Source organism: Calliphora vicina, chromosome 4 (genome assembly GCF_958450345.1).
Source record: "Calliphora vicina chromosome 4, idCalVici1.1, whole genome shotgun sequence".
NCBI lineage: Eukaryota > Metazoa > Arthropoda > Insecta > Diptera > Calliphoridae > Calliphora > Calliphora vicina.
In genome coordinates, this window is record NC_088783.1 from 72,947,730 (window position 1) to 72,971,566 (window position 23,837).

A 23,837-nucleotide genomic window follows, 5' to 3' on the forward strand; every position below is an offset into this window, starting at 1 on the left:
GTTGAGAACTGCTGGACGTCATAGTCCAGCTTAGATTCTAACGGAAAGAAAAATTGACCACACCCACTTTTACGCCCACTTTTTTCGATTTATCTAAAATCGGAAAACGGCTGCACCGATTTGACTGATTTTGTTTAATGTTCGTAGTAATCCAATTTAAGTTTTTACTGAAGGACAAATTGACCACGCCCACTTTTGCAACCATATTTTTCCATTTTAACTAAAATCGTAAAACGGCTGCACCGATATGACAGATTTTTTGTTTTAATGTTCATAGTAATCCAATTTAAATTTACCACGCCCACTTTTTTTCGATATATCTAAAATTGCAGAACGCCTGAACGGATTTGCGTAATTTGTGATGGAACAAACTGTTCGACAACAAAAATATGCATACGACACTGTTATGAAAGTTGTGAAAGATGAAACTGGTGGAATTTTTTTGGGTCGCTGTTTTGGGCAACGATACGGTCGCAGAATTATATTGCACTTACACTTGCTTCATCAGGCATTGATAGAAAAAATCTTATTCATACCATTTCAAAGACAATATTCGTATCTTTAACCCTTTAACCCTTTAATGCATATTGTTGCCAATTGTCCTAATTCCAGTTCCACTTAATTTTAGACGAATATAAGCTTGATGCTAATTCAGATTCTAATTCCGAAAAATCAAATGGAGTACGAAAAGTTTCAGCTAAAGAATTTCTAAATCAAACTAAAGCTAAAGGAAATATAATAAATAAAAATCAACTAAATATTTGATACTTTATAGAAAAATAAAAGTAGAAATCATGCATTTAAGGGTTAAATTGAAATTATAATTGAAGCATAGTATAGTTTATGTATCTACATTTTAATAAAGTTTATCAATCTATGTAGTAGAAAACAATCTCTATAACCACAATTAAATGCAAATACAACCTTATTCAATTAATTAATTTATAATAAATTACATGTTTAAGATATTTATTTTACTAAAGTACAGAGTTTTAGCTTTCGTTGTAAATAAAATAACTAGAAAAGAAGGAACATATAAAATGATACAAATCGAATATAAATGTGTATTTGCAAAATGAGAAAGACTTCCGAAGACTACAACTATTTTCTAAATAAAAATAAACAATCAGATGTTTAATAATTTTCAATTTTCAGTCGTTTGCAGTTGTATGCTGCCATATGGTAGGCCCTTCTCCTGCTATATTTCCTTAATTATATTTTATTAAAACTCACACCCTCTCTAGCCTACCCATGTAAAGTTTTTCATAATTTTATAACATTCTCATACATTATTATTATTTGCTTTTAAGTATTTCTTACACTTTAATCTTATTTTTCCTTTAATTAAAACAACATTTTTTTACCTCTTTGTAACAAAAACTTTAATCCTGTATAAAATTACAAATTATTATTGAGTCACTTCAAAAAGCTTATAATTACACAAACAAAAGAACTGAAATCCACTTACATACTTATGCCTGTAATAAGGCAACTTTACTGCAGACATTTCATGGAGAGGGAAGGTGTTTAAGGGAAATTTTTATTGCAAAAGTAAATATTTTATATTATTAAAGACTGAAAGAGTAAAACTAAATGCAAAGTCTTTAAGTACTTTAAAATATTATAAGGATTTCTAGGAATTATTATATGGTTTTTTGCTTTGAAGATTTTTAAAAATATTTTCATTATGAAAATAACCAAAGTATAACAAGTAGTCCGACTCTCTATTTATCAATATTACTCTCTCGCATATACGGGTGCCGTGTGAATTCAACACCCTTGAGAGAGCTGTAAACAAATCATAACACTGTGCAGAGGGGCACCGTGGCACCCAGTCGGTTAAACTAATTCGATTATGCTGAAGCCAGTGGTGCTAACCGTGTTTTTAGGTTAGCTCTTGTTTTCGAGATATACGGTTATTTCGAAAATGGAAGAGGTTGCACAACATATATTCGCGTAACTTAAAAACTGTTTAGTTTAGTATTGAATGAACTGAAAAAATCTAAATTCCGCAATAAAATTGCCTTTAAGTAAGGCTTAACATTTTTTAATCTGAGCAGTCGTTTTGGAAATATTTTCAATTTCTTTCCGCATTTTCCAATTTTTTATGCCGTTTTAAAAAACAAAAATTTCGAAATTTTACTGAAAAATTATTTTTTTTGCAAAAAAAATCTATATTTATTTCTAAAACAGCTTCAAACAGTTACTCTCTGAGACAAAGTTGTAGCCCTTGTCATAAAGAACAAAATGTTTTAAAGTTTTTTGCGATTTTGATCTTGAAGATGAAGTTTTTTTGATTTTATATATTCACAATTTTTGTTCTTTATGACAAAGGCTACAACTTTGCCTCAGAGAGTAAATCAAAATTCCGAACGGTTTGCTAGATATTAACCTGAGAAAATTATCACTTTTTTTCAGAAATGACACCGAGGCCCAAACTTTGGGCAAAACTGGGATACACGGGTCTTTTTTTTGGTCTTTTATCACGTAGAGGTGTACGTATATGGTTATGACTCAAAAAATTACACACCGTGATATTAGTCGTAAAATCTTTTAACATCCTACAACTCAGAATGATATTATTTTCAAAATTTTAAATCAGGAATAATATCAAAATGTAGAAAACAAAAACTGAAAATAATCGGGATGAACTTGTTTAGATTTGAGCTCAATTTTGCCCTTAAGTCTATATAGAATATCCAAAAATAGTGTTTCATCATGTCTTATTAGCTTGAACTTTTGCAACTCACTTAAACAGTCATTGATTGAGTTTAAGTATTTTACAATAATATTACTTATAACTACTACAAATTATTATAAACATTTTTAATAACTTACAACTTAATTAAATTTATTAAGTTTAATAAACACATACATATGTATGTATTTTTGTAAATATGTATTTATATTTATAAGTAAAGGAATTTTGATAATTTTTGGAATATTTTATTTCATTTATATTGAAGTTTAATTAACACATTCTTAATGTAATCACTTCTACATACATATGTACATGTATTTAGTAAGAAATTGCTAAATAAAATCTCCCATATTCTCAACATAAATTATTACCCAGCAAATAATTACATACAAAACAAGTAAGAAAGTATGATCGGTCAAGCCCGACCATATAATACCCTACACTAAGTAAAAGAGCATAAACATTTTTCTTTTAAAATTTCAATAATTTATATTTTTGAGTGATTTTCGGAAGTGGGCCTTATATGGGGGCTATGACCAATTATGGACCGATCACCATGAAATTAGGTCGTGTGATTTATGTCTATATGAAAGTTTACTATGTTGAATTTTGTGAGTATACCAAAATTTTTAAGCGATTTATGCACGTTAAAGTGATTTTCGGAAGCGGGTCTATATGGGAGCTATGACTAATTATGGACCGATCGTAACAAAATTTGGTGACATGAATTTTGTATATATAAAACTTATTTGGAGCGCAATTTGTGGAGATACTTTTATAAATTAAACATTTATGACCGATAAAGTCCAATTTCGGAAGGACATTTGTATGGGGGCTAGGTGATATAATGGACCGATTTCAGCCAGTTTCAATCGATCGGTCCATAATTGGCCCACTTCCGAAAATCACTCAAAAATATAAATTATTGAAATTTTAAAAGAAAAATGTTTTTGCTCTTTTACTTAGTGTCGGGCTTGACCGACCATACTTTCTTACTTGTTTTTTATTCGATTCGAAATTTTGAGGAGATGGTTTGTAAAGAAAAAATATTCAAACATTTTTTTTTTAGTCCTGTCAACTGCAATAAAAAAGCTCCCTAAAGTATGCAGTGAAAATTTAGATATATTATTTGCAAATAAAAAAGAACAGGCATGTTTTTTTGGTTTGGAGAAATTTGAAGAACTAACATTAGTAAATGCTACCGGGTTTATAATAAAAATCACAACATAATTTAATTATTTGCTGATTTTTTTTTTTTTTTGTCAGAAAAAAATATCAAAAATACCAAATTTAAGCAAAAGTAAATTTTTTGACTTCCCAACTTTTATTTTTAACGTCTTTTTTGTTACCAACTAAAAAAACCTTACAAATAAAAGTCAATTGTATGAATGCAAAATTAATTTTCAAATATTGGAATAATTTCTTTTTGCAATTCATGTTTTCTTATTAATTTTTGCATGCTGAACATGAATTTTTTAATTTTTCAATCATTTATCAAAATAGCGAATGTCGATTCTGAATTGAATTACCATGAAAATATTTTACCTTTTTGTTTTTGAGAAATTTGACGACTATGAGTTTTTTTAAAAAAAAAAGTTTCTACTTTTAAAGTGTCATCTATTATTTTATGATAATTTATTTATTATTAGCCGTTATCTTAAATAAATTACGTTAAAAACTGACAGATTGCATAAATGAAATCAAAATAATTTAATTTTATTAAAATACAAAATCCTCTATCTTATCATTTGCATACATACACATTTGCCCAATTCACAATTGGTGTCGTAGCGTTGTATCGTTGTATGTCGTCATTTTTTTTATTAATATTTTGTTTTTGTTTCGTAAAATTTGTTTGAAAAATATTTATGACATACAATGCTACAACACTACGACATCGATTGTGAATTGGGCAATTGAATATTTTGAGAACAATAACCTATCTTGAAAAGAAAAATCTATCTATCATAAAGCCCACAATAATGCTAAAATGTTGCACTAAATGTTGCAACCAATTATATGTGAGCTTCAGTAGTTTCTTTTAAATTTTAAAAACTCAAGTAATACGCGAAAAAAATTGTGTTTTGACTCTCCTGAAAAGTTATGTTTTATAAAATAGAGGCTTTTGAATATAGGCCCACGATATACATATAGATTTTTAAATAATTTCATACTTTTTGTTTTAAAATTTTGCAAACTGCTTTGGCAAATTATTTATTATTAATACAGCAATCTCTCAATTTGTTATAGTAATTGTACGAAAACATCTGTATAAATTTGGTTCAAAGTAAAATTGCTATAAATGGCGCAAGCCTTTCCATCACCTTTTAAATAAATTTTATATAAATCGTATATTTGTAAAAATAAACCAACAAAATTTCAATGATTTCTTGCTTCTGTCCGTCATTGCAAAGCACAGTGCATTTTTATAACTGTATAGTTATTTTACTTAATTTGGCCTTTTTATTACACTTTATGATGTAATATTGTCTCTGTTTTTTTTTTGTCTGATTTATGTCCTGCAATTCTAGTTTTTAGTTAATTTTTCGTTGTACCTACATAAACTTTATTTTTTCCATTTCCATCACAAGTTAATTTTTATGCTATATTCGACATATCCATAATCTATTTAATGTATTATAAGTTTTGTACACCATTCAATATTTATTGGTATCGAAGATTTTCACTTTTTCTAATCTTTCAGATAATTCTTGTACATGGTTCTACTCTGTTGTTTGTATTATTTATATTTCTATCTTTATATTGCCCTATTAATTTATTAATTAGTTGAATTGGAAAATTATTGTCACCAAATATATTTTTAATATTTTCTTTATTCTCCTTGTGAAATTCTTTGTCACTTATCGTTAATATTATTTCCATTAAATTTGTAGCTGTATTTATAATGATTCTTTTATTGTGTTATAGTAATTGTAATAAAATTCAAAATATAAAATATTTTCAATTTTATTGCAAAAAATAAAATTTTATAAGATAAATAAACAAAATTCTAGCCTCTATATAAACTAAACTTTAATTTTAGTTAAAAATATCAATATCTTTTATGAAGTCCAATTTTGTAGTAATACAACCAACAACTGTTTAAAAAATTATATATGTGTATTATATTAATACACTATTTAGGCATGAGTTCATTTGATTTTCTCCTTAGAAAGAAAATCTTTATTAAATGTTCATAGTATTAAAGAATTTATGAACATTTTATGAAATTAAAATTATGAAAATTTAATAAATAAAGGTTTTTTTGTCAAGAAAAACATTTAATGAACTCAAGCCTGAATAATTTATTATAATAAATACTAAAGAATGATAATATTTATGTGTCAACATTTTAAAGTACATCTGTAACGTATAAGTACTATTAATACATATACATAAAATATATAAAAATAACTCATACGCCTTCTCTACTAGTTTAGATTTCTCGCTGAACTTAAATAAATGGATATGTATAAAAAACAAAAAATGTTCGTCTGAATGAACATTTCTGATAAATGTTATGCCCTGTAATAATTTCTGAAATACCGAAATTTTCTTATTTTTTTTTTTTTTAATTAAAAAGGTTTTAATGAAAAACTTTTCTAATTTTCATCCGATTTGAATAATTAAAACCATGTTTTGTTAAAAACTTAATTTTCTTTATACATTGCACAGTGGTTTCCCTTATATGAACAAGCGGTCATAAATCAAAATTTGTGATCTCATAGCATGACGAAGAACTTAAAGTTTGCAAATTTTTGGGAAAAAATATAAACACTGTAGCCAAAGTAGCCATTTGATCTTTGAAGGGTTAATTGGCATATAGATTTCTTTTAAGAATTTTTGAAATAAAGTATGTATTTCAATATGAAAATTCGTTTGTTTTAAAAATTGTTTATTCCATTTTAATTGATTTGAAATTCCAATTTCCGCAACCACCAGCTTTTGGCCTATCTACCAAAAGTCCCATTTCGGCCTGAAATCGTTGTTGTATAACTTTTTAGCTCTAATTTGTATGATAAGTTAATGAAGTACTCCAAAAATCGTATATTCTTAAAAAGAAATAGTACAAAACAAAATTCGATTTTTTATTATTCTTCATCGGATGACTATGTAAATCACATCCCTATGCGAAAATATGAAAAAACCCGCAGCAACAATATTTTTTAATTTAAAGAGTGGAAAAAAATCTACAATTTGATGTATAAGAAGTTGTGGGCAGATGAGGGCCATACATATAAAAGTCTACGTGAAAAAGTTGTTTTTTAAAAAACGTGTGTTTTGAAAAGGTCAAAAAAGTATTCTTCAGGAATTTTTTAATGGGCTTAAATTTTTGCAGCTCTTATTATTTAATTTGGTAGAAAATAAGTTAAAATTTAATGTTTGTAGGGTTATTGGAGACTTCTGCCACAATATCGCGAACAATGTTTTAGTCAAACTTAAGTTTTCTTTTATGACAATATAAAAATTTTATATTCAATATAAACATACCTCCACTTTCAACGGACACACATATTAAATCTCGCAAAAAAATAACAAAATTTGTTAGATTCATAAAATTTAGAGTGTTATCAATAAATTTGGTTCAATAAAGCATAGAAAAAAAATTTTATTTTTTTGGATTTTTAGTCTATGGGGGAAACCACTGTGCATTGGTATACATTTTTATAAGCTTTCATATAAAAATAAGCACTGAAAAGCGACTAAAATCAAAGAAGTTGATAAATTACTTTTTTTAAGATATTCTTAACATAAACAATACTTATAACATACAAAAGTATTAAAAAATGCACGTAATTTTAAAACGTAATCAGTTTTCTATCCAAACCCGTTAAAAAAATTAAAGTCGGACTAAAACTGACTGAGTTACAGGTCAATAAGTTGACGAACATCACTGAAAACGATTTTTTTAAAATAACTTCTGAATTCGAGGGTGTTTCTGAAATTTTTAATGTACTCCGCAAGACTATAACCCACATAATTAAATTATACACAAATTAAATTATCTGATATTAATGATTATTTAATAAATCACACGTTTGAAGATAAAATTAACATTTTAAACAATTATTAAAGATACTAATTTCCAATATAATATGAATTGTAAATAATTTTGACCAAGAAATCAAAATTCTGACCCATAAAACAAACTAAAATCTAATTTTATTTAAATAATAATAACATGAGGAGCCGCAGAACAAAAGGTACATTTTTGAATTGATTTTTTGGAAATTTTTATATTTGGATTGAAATCAATTTCCCAAAATTTTTAAATTTTCAAAAAAGTACGTTTTGTTCTGCGGCTCCTCACATATTTTATTAAGTCTTTTTTAATTAATACGTTATTCAGGCTTGAGTTCATTAGATTTTTTTCTTAGAAAGAAAATCTCTATTAAATTTTCATAATAAAAATTTTAAAATTATGAAAATTTTTCTTGCTAATAATGAACTCAAGCCTGAATAATTTACTAAAATAAATACTAACTAAGCCCTTTATTCATAATCAATTTATAAAACAAAATTTCCATACAAAATTCGTTTCAAAACCTTTGTTAAATTTAAAGATTACGAATAAGGTCTTAAAGAATTATAATAATTAAGTGCCTACAATTTAAAGTACATCTGTAACGTATAAGTAATATTAATACATATAAAATATATAAATATAACTCATACGCCTTGTCTAGAACTGGTTAGAGTTCTCGCTGAACTAAAATAAATGCATAAAACAAAAACTTCTTCATCTGAATAAACATTTTTGATAAATTTCATACCCTGTACTAATTTTTGAAACACAGAAATTCCCTTTATATTAAAAGTATTATTTTTTTTAACAAAATATTTACAAATCACTCAATTACAATGTTCAATATTCTTCGAAAAAATCAATATTATATGATTTTTCACTTGTGTATTTTATATTATATTTTTTTTCAAAACAAACACACACGTACACAACCCTCATAGAAGAGAGCAACAAAAAAAAAGAACATTAATTATATTTGCTAATTTACCTTCAATAATAAAATAAACGTTAAACAATAAATGAAATTACCTTGTTAAATAACAAACGATGTTTCCGCAACAAAAATTTAATCACACATACAGCAAAGTTTAATTAAAACTTTTAGCCAACGTTATAGTATTTAATTAATTTTTATTTTTGTTTTTGTTTTATTTATATAAACTTAAATATTATTTAATTGCTATAAAATAAGTTTAAACACTTTTTAAGGGTTTTCGATTTAATTTATTAGGATATTAAATTAATTTTTATTTTTAGTTTAGTTTGAATTTTAATTTTATTTTATTTATAATTTATTTTAACTTTTAATTTAAGTTTTTTTTATTAAATTGAATTAAACACACATTAATTTAAAGATTTCTTAATTTTATTTTCACTTAATATTTAGATTTTTTTAATTTTTATTATTTAAACAGTTAAAATATTTCTTTAGTTTTCTTTACATTTTTAATAATAATTAAACGTTTACACTAGTTTTAAATTATCTTTAATTTGTTCGATTTTCTTGCTTTTGTTATATTCGATTTGTTTCGTATTCAAATTTTGGTTTCTTTGTTTAAGACAAAACAATACAATCATCATTGTTTAATAGTTGTCTATGGTAGTTTTTTACGTTATTTTCTTTTTCAATTTCTTGTTAGTTTTTTTGTTTTCTTTAATAAAGTAAAATTTACTGTTACTGTAACAGTAAAAGTAACGTACGCGTGTATAAGTTCAATCACAATTATTTTTGTATGTAAGTAAGGCAAAGAATGGTAAATTGGGAAAGAGAGTGAGTGAGTGAGTAAGTGAGAGTGGGTGGAGGAGTGTAAAAACGACCGAGTTAGAGCAAGAGAGCAGCAATGTAGAAGTGTAAGTGGTAATAACGGTATAGATTGTGTGTGTTTTTAAAGGTAGACTTTAAAAATATTTATAAGTACACAACACATATACTATTATACAATTTAAGTAGAGTGTTTTGCTGTTTGTTTTAATTTTTATTTTTTGTTTTGCTTTTTCTTCCCCTTGTTGTTGTTGTTATGTTTATATTTTTGCTTACTACTACACTATAAGTACAACTACCACTACTATTATTACTAAGTATTTATATGTACGACTACAACGATAACGACGACGACGACAACGACGTTAACATTTTACAAACGAATATAACGACTATAAATGGCTTGTTATTTTAGCTTTTCTAAAACTTATATAAGGTTTTCTTCCTTTTATTTTCTTTTCTTTTAATTTTATTTTATTTTTTGTTTTTGTTATATTATATTAAATTTAAGAAATTTTATTTTTTTTATTGATAATTTAATTATTATTATTTAATTTCAATTTAAAACTATTTATATTAACATTTTATACACTTTAAATTTTAATAATTGTTTGTTGTGGTTGGTTGGTTGTTGTTTTTTTTTTTACACCATATATATTATTTAAAAATATTTTCTTTTATCAGTTTTAGTTTCAAAAACACCGTTTTGTTTAAGTATTTCCAAATTTTGTTGTTCACACGACTAAAACCTCACGAAGACTGACTGAATTTCACTTTCTATTGTTAAATGTTAAAAAAATTCTTATAAATTCCTTTAAGTAGAGCTTTTTAACGAAACCACCACTAAACGAAAGCTTTTCAACTACCCTTACTATAAAAAGCTTTTGTTAAAAGTCACCTCATGTGTTTTGTTATTGTTTAATAAACATCATTATTATGAAAACATTATAACAATTCTCATTATTATAAAATTTTATTCTTCTTCTATGTTTGCTTTTACAAGGAAGCTTTACTCTACTATTATAATAACACAGGCAAAAACATAAAAAAAACTTAATGCCAGACATGTGTTACAGGTGATGTTGTGTTTTTTGTTTGTTCTTGCAAATTCATTTGTGTCTTCGTCTTCCTTTCGTTTCAAAAACAAACTTAAAAAAAACTATACTTACTAGGGTTGTCATTCTAATAAAATATATTCGCATAATCGAGGAAAAAAATATTTTTTATTCGAATGAATAAAATTGTTCAATCGGTATATATAAAAATGGATGTGTGTATGTATTATTTAAAAACGCCTGGACCGATTTTGATGAAATTTTCAGATTTGTTATTTTCGGTCTGTGGGTAGAGGGGCGTGTCGAAATCAAATTTTTACACTATACATCAAAAAAAAATATTAAAAAAAAAACAAGTAAGAGAGCTGTGCCGAATCTTATATACCCTTCACCAAATTATACTTAAAAATAATTTTTTTTAAATATTTTTAGGTAAACAAAATTAAATTTTTTTTAAATTTTTTTTTCAAACATTTTTTTTGGAAAAATAATTTATGACAAAATATTTTTTTGATGAAAAAAAAATTCTGGTTAAAAAATATTTTTCCCGATTTTGACCCATTGACCCATATACATCGTTGCAATGGACTTTGAAATATCAATCATTAGATATCCATATTGTCTATGTTAATGACTTAGTAATCCTGATATAGATAAAAAATAGAACAAAAATCGAGATTATCCCGGTTTTTAAATAGCAACCGAGCCGGAAGAATTTCCGATATATGGATGTATGAATCATGTATGTATGTAAGTTATTTGGGGGCTACGAAAAGTTGATTTCAACATACAGACGGACAGACGGACATGGCTATATCGACTTCGCTATCTATATTAAACCAGGATATATATACTTTGTGGAGTAGCAAATGAAAAATATAGAAATTACAAACATGGTGAAGGATATAAAAACAAGACCCTTCTGCCGAAACATTCTCAAAACAACTAACTGTTGGACATCGGAAGTGGAAAAATTGCAATGATCCCGCCATAAATGAGATTTCGTTGCAGCTGAACTTCTGCCAAAGTCAAATATTTAAATATTCAATCCGTTGTCGACAAGGTATTCCCGAACAAGTCTTACAACCAACTACAAAAATTCCGATTGGCTGTGCAATTTTGCCACCAAAAATTATGATGTCAACAAGAACAATGAGCAAATTCAATTGAAACTGCCTGGCAAAACAATGAAATACAAATCAATTGACACAGTAATGAACGAATTTTTGAATTCATTGGAACCAGCCGAAATGCCAGCACATGTATTAACATTGAAGGTTGTTGGATCACCGATACTGCTTCTCCGCAACTTAAACGCTCGAAAATTATGCAACGGAACTAGATTGACCATCAAAAAATGTTCACCAAATTTAATTGAGGCAACACTCATCGGTGGCAGATTCAAAGGCGAAGACGTTCTGATTCCACGCATACCGATGATTTCCAACGTCTTACCATTTCAATTCAAACGACTCCAGCTCCCGTTTCGTCTTGCCTTTGCTATAACAAGGCCAATGTTGACTATTGCTGGCTTACATTTGGAAAATTCATGTAAAAAAGCAAGAAACATTGTATATCTACTGGCCGTAAGATGAATTCATAAATATAATACCCCATTTGCCTTAAATACATTCGTATTTTTTTTTGAGGGCATAGCATCATGGCACTGTACTTATAGATATCTGCTACAACTTTATCATATGGCCACCTCATCCGCCGTCTACTGGCTACAGTCAGTGCTTTATGTTTGTCCCACACTATATATTAAAATCTAGATCGAGATGCAATATAAAACAGATGTTTTCATTTTAATAGATTTGAATTAAAGAAAACTTTTTTAAGACCAGAAAAGTCTTAAAGGTCCAAAGCTTACAAAAAAAAAAAAATTTTAGTTTTTACAAAAAAATCTAAAATTGTATGTCTTAAGATACAAAACATTTATTTTGATCACTAAGCTACCAAAAAGCTCTTCAAGGAAAATACCAAATTTTCTGGTCTTAAATAAGTAAATGTTATTAAATTATTCGAATAATATTTTTACACATTATTCTCTTGAATAATCGAAGAAAGTTAAAAATTAATTAATCACTCGAATAATAAAAAAATGGTTAAGTTTTATTCCATCAAAACTAAAATCGAATAATAAACAACTCTACTACTAATTCTCTTCCCTTCTACACAAAATGTTGTGTTATTTCCGTTATGTTTTTGTACGAAAAAAAGAGTTCATAGAATTCTCGTAATTTCTCTCTCTTTTTATTGAACTTAATTTTTACTCCTGTAAGGATGAGAGTTTTATACGAATGAACGTGTGTGTGTGTTGTGTGTATGTTAGAAAGTAGAAAGTGTGCATGCGAGCTATAAAACAAAATTTTTGCTGAGCTTATGACGTATCCAATGCATTATTTGTTGTTTTATTGTTGTTGTTAGCATTACATCATTGTACAATTTCAAACACTAATTTACCACGGGTTGTTTTTTTCTCTTCTTAACAAAAATAATTAAATGACCCAATTAAAATGTTTAAAACAACAGTAAGAAAGCATAAAATTCTTTGAAAAGAAATTAATTTTAAGAAATAATAATAAATTGACTCTGCATTCGTTTATAAATAATATGTATGTATGTGTATCAAATAAGAAAATGTGTAAAATTTGAATTTGCAATAACATTAAGGATTTCTATTCTTTAAGAGTGGAAATTGATAGAATGGATTTCTCATACACAGGTGTTTCAATAACCAACTTTAATTGAAATATATCACCTGAATTGTAGACTTTAGAAATTAATCTGTAATTTATAAACGAATAGACCAATTTTAATCAAATTGTCCATGGCTATAGAAGAGGTGATGTTATATATTGTTACGAAATTGTACTTGATTTAAAATATAACGATTTTAAGGGCTGATTTAAAAGTAGCATAATGCTTTCAAATAACAGTGCTGTAATAGCAAACTGTAACATATCTGTGGGCATTATTAAATAAAAGCTTTCAGTTGATTTGATCGTAAGTTGGCAACGCTGTATTTGAATTCGAATATTCAGTTAAAGAACATTGTAGAAAGTACACCACAGATGGCGTATGTATTAGTAAGATCTAGAATATTCGAATTTTGACAGTTAAAGAACAATCTAGAGTGCAGATGGCAGTGTTATAAATAGTGGCAGAGGTTGCAGTCGTGAGTTTATCAGAGACGCTTTTCGATTAAACATCAACTGAGTGCCTTAAATTGTTGTGTTTTTCAAGTAAATTCATGTACATTATAAATTGTGTCTGTATTTCTGCGAATTTACAAACGTGTATAAAAACATTGAGTGACTATTTAATTCATTTGAATAAATAAAGAGTTGTTACCATTTTCAAACTACTAGACGGCTTTTATTTGCAATCAAAAGTATCCGGTTTATTTAAAGGAAATAAACTAACGTTTTGAAAAGGTTAAAACGTAACAATTGGTGTCAGAAGTGGGATTGCAAATTAATAAGCATGAAGTTTGAGGAACTAAAAGTTGAACAACTCAAGAAAGAATTGAGTAAATTGGAGCTACCAACAGCAGGTAACAAGACAGAATTGCAGAAGAGGCTGATAGACGAATTCAAGCGGCGTGATATTGACATCGGTGCTTACGAATTCGAGTATAAGGATGAAATGGAAGTTTCTACACGTTCAACAACAAGCAGCATGGATTTAAGCACAATGTTTGCTGCTATGATGGAAAAATTCAAAGAAACAAATGAAACTTCTAAAGTAAACAACGAGAAGCTGTTAGCTGAAGTTAAAGCAGAAGTTCAAGAAACTTCTAGAGTCAACAACGAGAAACTTCTTGCCGACAATGAGAAACTTCGTGCTGAGGTTAAAGCTGAAGTCAAAGAAACTATCAAACACTTAGCTGAAATGGAAGCGAAACTTCAAGAATCCTCTCGAGCTACAGATGAGAAGATTGAGGAAATGTCTGAGGTTATTAACAGCAGAGTGGATGTCATTGACAAAAAGGTGTCCGAATTAGAGAGCGGCCTAGAAAAACAATCCCAAGATGTTGATAATAAATTTCTCGATCTGGAAATGAAAATTAATAATCTTCAATGCCAAGACGGACCGGTGCGAATTATTTCAGAAACATCTAGTAGAATAAAGGCTCCTAGTTTTGATGGCAGCACACCATTTAATGTTTTTAAGTTCCAGTTTGATACAGTTGCCAAGAGAAATGTATGGAGTAATGAAGAAAGAGCTATAGAATTGATATAGGATTTAAAAGGAAATGCAGCAGTAGTTCTTGACAGCGTGTCAGCGAGCAACAGAAATTTTTATGATGACATAATGGAGGCGCTACAACATAAGTATGGTGGCGAACATAAAAAAGAATTATACCGAATGGAATTGCGTGGTAGAGTGCAGAATGCCAATGAGACGCTACAAGATTTTGCGATGGAAATCGAGCGTTTGCTACAGCTTATTTATCCAGGGGAGAACTTATTTATCCAAGGAGAAGATAGAGGCATTTGTGAATGGTATTCGCGATTCAGAGCTAAAATATGCGGTGTGTGCCACACCAAAGTCATCATTCTTTGAAACCGTCTCATTCGCGCTGTTACAAGAAACAGCAAAGATAATTTCAAAGCCCCAGATGTGTAATGTGCGGAAAATCGAGATTGTCGCTGAAAATGATAGAAGTATGGTCAACGAATTAAAGGAATTAAAAGAGGCAGTTTTAAAGGCTTTAAGTAAGAGACAAACTAAAGCCAAAGTTAAATGTTATAACTGTGGAAAAATGGGTCACATTCAGCGAAACTGCAGAGCACCAATAAAGCGAATCAGATATGTTTCAGCATCAAGAAATAACCAGCTGGGGAATCATCAAGCATTACAGGAGCCATCTTTAAAGCGAGCTAGCACTGAGGGACAGGATCTGACACCCACATCTGATGGCCCTACCATCTCCATATCAGTACTGCAGCAGGAAAATAACAATCTTACTGCTAGTGGGTACATCAACGGTCGGAAGCACATCCTTACTATGGACACGGGAGCGTCGCAGTCTATCATCAGAACAGATTTAGTAAATAAATCGATGGAACCGATTTGCAGTGTGAGTCTGCGCACCGCTACTGGAGAGCCTGCCGCTGTCCATGGTAAAGTTAATGAGAAACTAACTATTGATGGTATTAGCGTAAATCATGTCTTTGTTGTTGCCGATATTGTGGACGAAGAAATCATTGGTGCATACTTCATGATTAGACACACCATTACTTTGGATATGGGACAAAAAGTCATGAATTGGCGGAATGTTAAAATACCCCTTGACGTCGGATATGAGAGCAAGTCTCAAGTATGAAAGTTAATTTTTGTTGAGAGGATTTGAGGAAGTGGAGGATTGTATAGACAATGGTTTGTTGGTGTTGGAACCAGCGGATGTGAGAAGTGGCCATGTAACAATAGACGTGAGGAAGTGGAGGATTGTATAGACAATGGTTTGTTGGTGTTGGAACCAGCGAATGTGAGAAGTGGCCATGTAACAATGGAGGCCTTCGTTGAACAGTGCAACGACAGAATGGTTCCCGTTGGAGTGCTTGGTCTGTCCCACAGAGAAAAGATCATCAGGCCGGGTTCCAAGATGGGTGAAGGTGCTTCAGCAGAAAAAGAAATGCATGAACTCGTTCGGAGATGAATTAAAATAACAAATGACCAAATGAAAACCAGATATAGCTCACAACGTAATAAGGGTTTGTCATCCAAATTAACGAATCACTGCAAAGGACCACATAGGGTGGTTAAGAAATTGGACGACATGGTTTATAGAATACGGAAATGTGGAAGACCGATATCGGGAATTAAAGTTGAACATCTGAAACGACTAGACGCCTATGGGAGAAGTGAATCTATGCCTATTCGGGACGAACAGGCTTAAGCGGGGGGCAGTGTTACGAAATTGTACTTGAATTCAAATATAACGATTTTAAGGGCTGATTTAAAAGTAGCATAATGCTTTCAAATAACAGTGTTGTAATAGCAAACTGTAACATATCTGTGGGCATTATTAAATAAAAGCTTTCAGTTGATTTGAACGTAAGTTGGCAACGCTGTATTCGAATTCGAATATTTAGTTAATGAACATTGTAGAAAGCACGCCACAGATGGCGTATGTATTAGTAAGATCTAGAATATTCGAATTTTGACAGTTAAAGAACAATCTAGAGTGCAGATGGCAGTGTTATAAATAGTGGCAGAGGTTGCAGTCGTGAGTCAGTTTATCAGAGACGAATTTCGAATAAACATCAACTGAGTGCCTTAAAGTGTGTTGTGTTTTTCAAGTAAATTCGTGTACATTATAAATTGTGTTTGTATTTCTGCGAATTTACAAACGTGTATAAAAAACATTGAGTGACTATTTAATTCTGTTGTTGTACATTTGAATAAATAAAGAGTTGTTACCATTTTCAAACTACTAAACGGCTTTTATTTGCAATCAAAAGTATCCGGTTTATTTAAAGGAAATAAACTAACGTTTTGAAAAGGTTAAAACGTAACAATTGGTGTCAGAAGTGGGATTGCAAATTAATAAGCATGAAGTTTGAGGAACTAAAAGTTGAACAACTCAAGAAAGAATTGAGTAAGTTGGAGCTACCAACAGCAGGTAACAAGGTTGCAATTGCAGAAGAGACTCATAGACGAATTCAAGCGGCGTGATATTGACATCAGTGCTTACGAATTCGAGTATAAGGATCAAATGAAAGTTGCTTGTTGTTGAACGTGTAGACAACAACAAGCAGCATGGATTTAAGCACAAAGTTTGCTGCTATGATGGAAAAATTCAAAGAAACAAATGAAACTTCTAAAGTTAACAACGAGAAGCTGTTAGCTGAAGTTAAAGCAGAAGTTCAAGAAACTTCTAGAGTCAACGACGAGAAATTTCTTGCCGACAATGAGAAACTTCGTGCTGAGGTTAAAGCTGAAATGGAAGCCAAACTTCAAGAATCCTCTCGAGCTACAGATGAGAAAATTCAGGAAATGTCTGAGGTTATTAACAGCAGAGTGGATGTCATTGACAAAAAGGTGTCCGAATTAGAGAGCGGCCTAGAAAAACAATCCCAAGTTGTTGATAATAAATTTCTCGATCTGGAAATGAAAATTAATAATCTTCAATGCCAAGACGGACCGGTGCGAATTATTTCAGAAACATCGAGTAGAATAAAGGCTCCTAGTTTTGATGGCAGCACACCATTTAATGTTTTCAAGTTCCAGTTTGATACAGTTGCCAAGAGAAATGTATAGAGTAATGAAGAAAGACCTATAGAATTGATATTGGCTTTAAAAAGAAATGCAGCAGTAGTTCTTGACAGCGTGCCAGCGAGCAACAGAAATTGTTATGATGACATAATGGAGGCGCTACAACGTAAGTACGGTGGCGAACATAAAAAAGAATTATACCGAATGGTATTGCGTGGTAGAGTGCAGAATGCCAATGAGATGCTACAAGATTTTTGCGATTTTGGAGCATTTGAAGATAGAGGCATTTGTGAATGGTATTCGCGATCCAGAGATAAAATATGCGGTATGTGCCACACCAAAGTCATCATTCTTTGAAACCGTCTCATTCGCGCTGGTACAAGAAACAGCAAAGATAATTTCAAAGCCCCAGGTGTGTAATGTGCGGAAGATCGAGGTTGTCGCTGAAAATGATAGAAGTATGGTCAACGAATTAAAGGAATTAATAGAGGCAGTTTTAAAGGCTTTAAGTAAGAGACAAACTAAAGCCAAAGTTAAATGTTATAACTGTGGAAAAATGGGTCACATTCAGCGAAACTGCAGAGCACCAATAAAGCGAATCAGATATGTTTCAGCATCAAGAAATAACCAGCTGGCGAATCATCAAGCTTTACAGGAGCCACCTTTAATGCGAGCTAGCACTGAGGGACAGGATCTGACACCCATATCTGATGGTCCTACCATATCAGTACTGCAGCAGGAAAATAACAATCTTACTGCTAGTGGGTACATCAACGGTCGGAAGCACATCCTTACTATGGACACGGGAGCGTCGCAGTCTATCATCAGAACAGATTTAATAAATAAATCGATGGAACCGATTTGCAGTGTGAGTCTGCGCACCGCTACTGGAGAGCCTGCCGCTGTCCATGGTAAAGTTAATGAGAAACTAACTATTGGTGGTATTAGCGTAAATCATGTCTTTGTTGTTGCCGATATTGTGGACGAAGAAATCATTGGTGCAAAAAGTCATGAATTGGCGGAATGTTAAAATACCCCTTGACGTCGGATATGAGAGCAAGTCAAGTAAGAAAGTTAATTTTTGTTGAGCACAAAAGGTTGCCACCGCAGTCAGAGGATTTGGTATGGGCCCGTGAGGAAGTGGAGGATTGTATAGACAATGGTTTGTTGGTGTTGGAACCAGCGGATGTGAGAAGTGGCCATGTAACAATGGAGGCCCTCGTTGAACAGTGCAACGACAGAATGGTTCCCGTTGGAGTGCTTGGTCTGTCCAGCAGAGAAAAGGTCGGGTTCCAAGATGAGTGAAGGTGCTTCAGCAGAAAAATAAATGCATGAACTCGTTCGGAGACGAATTAAAATAACAAATGACCAAATGAAAACCAGATATAGCTCACAACGTAATAAAGGTTTGTCATCCAAAATAACGAATCACTGCAAAAGACCACATAGGGTGGTTAAGAAATTGGACGACATGGTTTATAGAATACGGAAATGTGGAAGACCGATATCGGGAATTAAAGTTGAACATCTGAAACGACTAGCCGCCTATGGGAGAAGTGAATCTATGCCTATTCGGGACGAACAGGCTTAAACGGGGGGCAGTGTTACGAAATTGTACTTGAATTCAAATATAACGATTTTAAGGGATGATTTAAAAGTAGCATAATGCTTTCAAATAACAGTGCTGTAATAGAAAACTGTAACATATCTGTGGACTTTATTAAATAAAAGCTTTCAGTTGATTTGATCGTAAGTTGGCAACGCTGTATTCGAATTCGAATATTCAGTTAAAGAACATTGTAGAAAGTACACCACAGATGGCGTATGTATTAGTAAGATCTAGAATATTCGAATTTTGACAGTTAAAGAACAATCTAGAGTGCAGATGGCAGTGTTATAAATAGTGGCAGAGGTTGCAGTCGTGAGTGAGTTTATCAGAGACGCTATTTGAATAAACATCAACTGAGTGCCTTAAAGTGTGCTGTATTTTTCAAGTGAATTCGTATACATTATAAAGTGTCTGTATTTCTGAGAAATTATAAACGTGTATAAAAAAAACATTGGGTGACTATTTAATTCTGTTGTTGTACATTTTAAATAAATAAAGAGTTGTTACAATTTTCAAACTACTAAACGGCTTTTATTTGCAATCAAAAGTATCCGGTTTATTTAAAGGAAATAAACCAAACGTTTTGAAAAGCTTAAAACGTAACAATACTTTATTTGTGCCTATGAAATGGCCCAATCTCTTTCATTGTCCGAAGACGATGTCTGTGGTGGTGCTGTGGAATTTGAATTTCTCTTGGGGATTTTTTTCCTCCACACGTTTCGTAATTATTCATAGTCAAATTTGCTAAAGTTAACTTAAACTAAAAATTATCAATCCGACCAGATACATTTTGATCAAAATTATAATTTTTAACTTGAGGAATTCCTTAATAAAATAATCGACAACCCAAAACATCCGCAGATTAAACTTAATTTAATCTCCAATCTTCTGGTCATAAACCCCGCCTGAGGCCATCATAATCACATTATGCCATTTGCAAGTACGAATTCAAAAAGCCTAATTAATAGCAAATGACTTAGTATGTTTCGATTGAATTACCATTACTTTTTAACAAATTGTGTAAAAAAGGGATACAAATTCGGTTTATTTTGTGAAAAGTAGTTTTGGCACTATTGAACCAATTTTGGCACAATTTATACTTCAATTTGGCACTAAATATAAATGTTCAAATCCCATCACTGATGCGGCCGATCCTGGTGAGAGGGCTGTTGACTGACTAAGCATCCAGATGTTTTTTATTGTTGGTTTGTGACTATGATACAAATAATGTGGTGAGAACATACAGGACTTGGAAGGACGACACAACCTTTCTAATTCAACATCCAATGTTAAAACCTGTAAAAAAAACACATTGCCTACTTTTAGGATGACAATTTGCAGTGCTCTTGGAATAATTGACGACAAAAATTCACCACAAAAAACACTAAAAAGTGCTGCCAAATTTAGTTTGCATAAACAGAGTTGCTATTTGCTGTGAAGTAACATTTCTCAACATTTCACTGTTAACATTGACATTTAAAATTTGACATACCAGCTGACTGACAATTACCGATAAGATTTTTTTTACATCTCGGGCACCCAGAAAAAAGCGAGAACTTTGTAGAAATTAATAAAATTTTCAATAAAAAATCATAGAAAACCTGGAATTTTCCTAAACAATGACTGGCTATGAAACCTACGGAACACCAAATAAACCAGAGAGCAACTGTCGGACGTGCAATGACTTTAAATTTTGGTCCAAACAGCAGCGGCAAATATTTCACAAGGCTGGCGATGTAAGTGCAACCAACACATGAGTTGAAGGAAATCAAGTGACGAATTATATTTTTTCATTTTAGCCCAAAGATGCAGCTAAGGCAGGTGATGCGAATGGAGATGGTAATGGTGGTAACACAATGAGAGAAGATTGTCCTTTGGACAAATCACAATTGGGGAAATCAACTTGGGGTCTATTGCATACAATGGCAGCATTTTATTCCAACAATCCAACGGATAACCAGAAAACAGATATGAAAACATTTTTCGATGTCTTTTCACGTCTTTATCCCTGTGAATATTGTGCTAAAGATTTTCGCAAAGAGTAAGTTATTACCAAATGATGCAATATTTTCCAGTGGTAATGAAATTTACATTTTCCTAAATAGTTTGAAGCAAAATCCCATAAATGTGGATTCTCAAAATGAGTTCTCCCAATGGCTGTGCCAGTTTCACAATCGTGTTAATGCCAAATTGGGTAAACCAATATTTGACTGTTCCAAAGTCAATGAAAGATGGCGTGACGGATGGCTAGATGGTTCCTGTGATTAATATTGTATGGTTGAGGTTTAACATTGTGGCTGTTTCTCATCATTTTTTGCATGATTGGAATCTAATTGTTGTTTTAATTGTAGAAGTATTTTGTATATATCTAATAAGAAATAATGACCCTCCCTGCCCTTACAAAAATAGCAAGAGTTGTTAGGCTATTTAAAGATTTCGAAACTATTCATATCTGTATATTAATTTATCCACTATTTAAATTTAATCTATTACATATTCCATCATTATCATCATTGGTTAAAATCAAATATTGGTTTATAAATTTCTTTAATGATAATAAATATTATTCCGTTTTCTTGCTAAAAAAAAAAATATATATTTGTATTGTGCCTTTTTGTAAAACTCTGTATATTTGTGAAATATAAATTGTTTATAAATAAATCGTTTTAAAGATATCTTTGATTTTGATTCCTAACCTTAGGAAATATATAATATAGAAAAATTATATTAAAGCCTTGCATTCATACGTTAATAACTCGTAAAGGACGAATTTTGTCATAACTCAATTTAACTGAAATATTTGTCAGCAGAAATCAATATTTTTAAATAGGAAACTTTACAAATATGAATTTGATGGTTCTTTTCCTCCCATTCAAAAGACAGTATGTTACAACATCTTAAACAAATTATTTACATAATACAAGTTTTATTACAAAGGAATCAATCCATCTCTAATAACATTTTTACATCGATTTGACTTTAGAGAAATTAAATTCATTGAATTATGAATATTCACCCTTATCGTGGTTGGCGTAAACGTCATACGCCTACGACAGTTTCGTACTAGATTAAATAAACAGTTTGCATTTTATCTTTAATCTAGTACGAAACAGTCGTAGGCGTTGACGTTTACGCCAACCACGATAAGGGTGATTGTTTTTACCCCTTATAACTCTGGTCTGGGGGCAAATTCTCATAATCGAAATAAAAACTCGTTCGTTATCGAGCACAATCATTATAATTTTCTATACAATTTATTCGATATCCCATAAATAAAAAAGCTTGCACGTTCGAATAAGTTGTTTCAAAACTTGCAAATATGTTTTGAGGAAATAGTATTTTTCGCTGTTAATTAAATGCTAAAAACAATCAGAATAATTTGGTGGATTAATCAACGTTACTAACCTGTTCCAATTTGATTTTTTGTGGAAATTTGCTGCAGAAATTAGTTCTGGATTTTTGCTGCAGAAATTAGTTCTAAATAAAAATCTAAGAATAGTTGTCGGATTTTGGATTTAAGCCACGGTTTCGGTTAAAAACGAACTACGTAATCTACTGACTTGGACCTCTAGCTGTTTTTTAACGAATAATTTGATCTTCGTTTCAGTACATGCATCGGATTTGAAATCAAATCAAAGCAAGAGTTAATCGTAGAATAACTATAGAGATGTTTTCAATCGAGATTTATTTGAGACAAAATACTTTATATATTCGCCAAGCTGAGGTATCAGTGATTAAGCTGTTCTTAAATCACTATTTGGTGCGTATACCACATCCAGACTTATCCCAGAATACGGTGCTTGCTTCATATCATTAGCGAATATATCGTATTCAACTGAATTACCTGTTTGCAACAAATTCGAATTTATTACTCAATATTCACCCTTATCGTGGTTGGCGTAAACGTCATACGCCTACGACAGTTTCGTACTAGATTAAAGAAACAGTTTGCATTTTATCTTTAATCTAGTACGAAACAGTCGTAGGCGTAAGACGTTTACGCCAACCACGATAAAGGTGATTATTATTGTTTTCGTATTTCCACTTACATCATTTACGTAACTCTCTTGGGTATTCATTCTTTGCCGTTCGTGGTTTCGCCCAAAGCATTGCAACTTACTCGAACATTTGGTATAGCAAAACTATCTTTATTAAATTGGGTGTGTTTCGTGTGACCTTGATCAAAACAGTCTTTAAGTGGGTTATAGGATGGGTATGAAATCAAAGATCGGGTATATTTTGGTTATTTTTTATGAAAATCCCTTCACATTTAGATTCTTCAAAATTTACTGCGCTGAAATATGGTTCAAACTCTGGATAAAAATACAATTTTTATGTTTGGAAATAGAGTCCGACTGAAACAAAGCCTGAACCCGAACATTATATTTATTAATAAAAATCTATTTTTGAGCGATTACTACCGAGATATTGTATAATACGAAACCTTCGATTAAATT

General features: G+C 30.7%; 1 protein-coding gene and 1 long non-coding RNA gene across 2 annotated transcripts in view; one reads left to right on the forward strand and one right to left on the reverse strand.

The window, feature by feature from the left end:
- The window catches only part of LOC135956543 (uncharacterized), a 240,211-nt gene extending 231,373 nt beyond the window's left edge, over positions 1 to 8,838 (reverse strand). Inside the window, exon 1 of the long non-coding RNA XR_010576380.1 lies at positions 8,757 to 8,838. This is a non-coding gene — a long non-coding RNA (uncharacterized LOC135956543). The remainder of the gene's footprint in view (positions 1 to 8,756) is intronic.
- A 12,066-nt stretch (positions 8,839 to 20,904) lies between these two features.
- Alr (Evr1_Alr domain-containing protein Alr) lies at positions 20,905 to 22,041 on the forward strand. Its single transcript, XM_065508533.1, has 3 exons — positions 20,905 to 21,116; positions 21,180 to 21,421; positions 21,486 to 22,041. The coding sequence occupies exons 1-3, from the start codon at positions 21,000 to 21,002 to the stop codon at positions 21,646 to 21,648; spliced, it is 522 nt and encodes a 173-aa protein (XP_065364605.1). The 5' UTR covers positions 20,905 to 20,999; the 3' UTR covers positions 21,649 to 22,041.
- Positions 22,042 to 23,837: the final 1,796 nt, after the last annotated feature.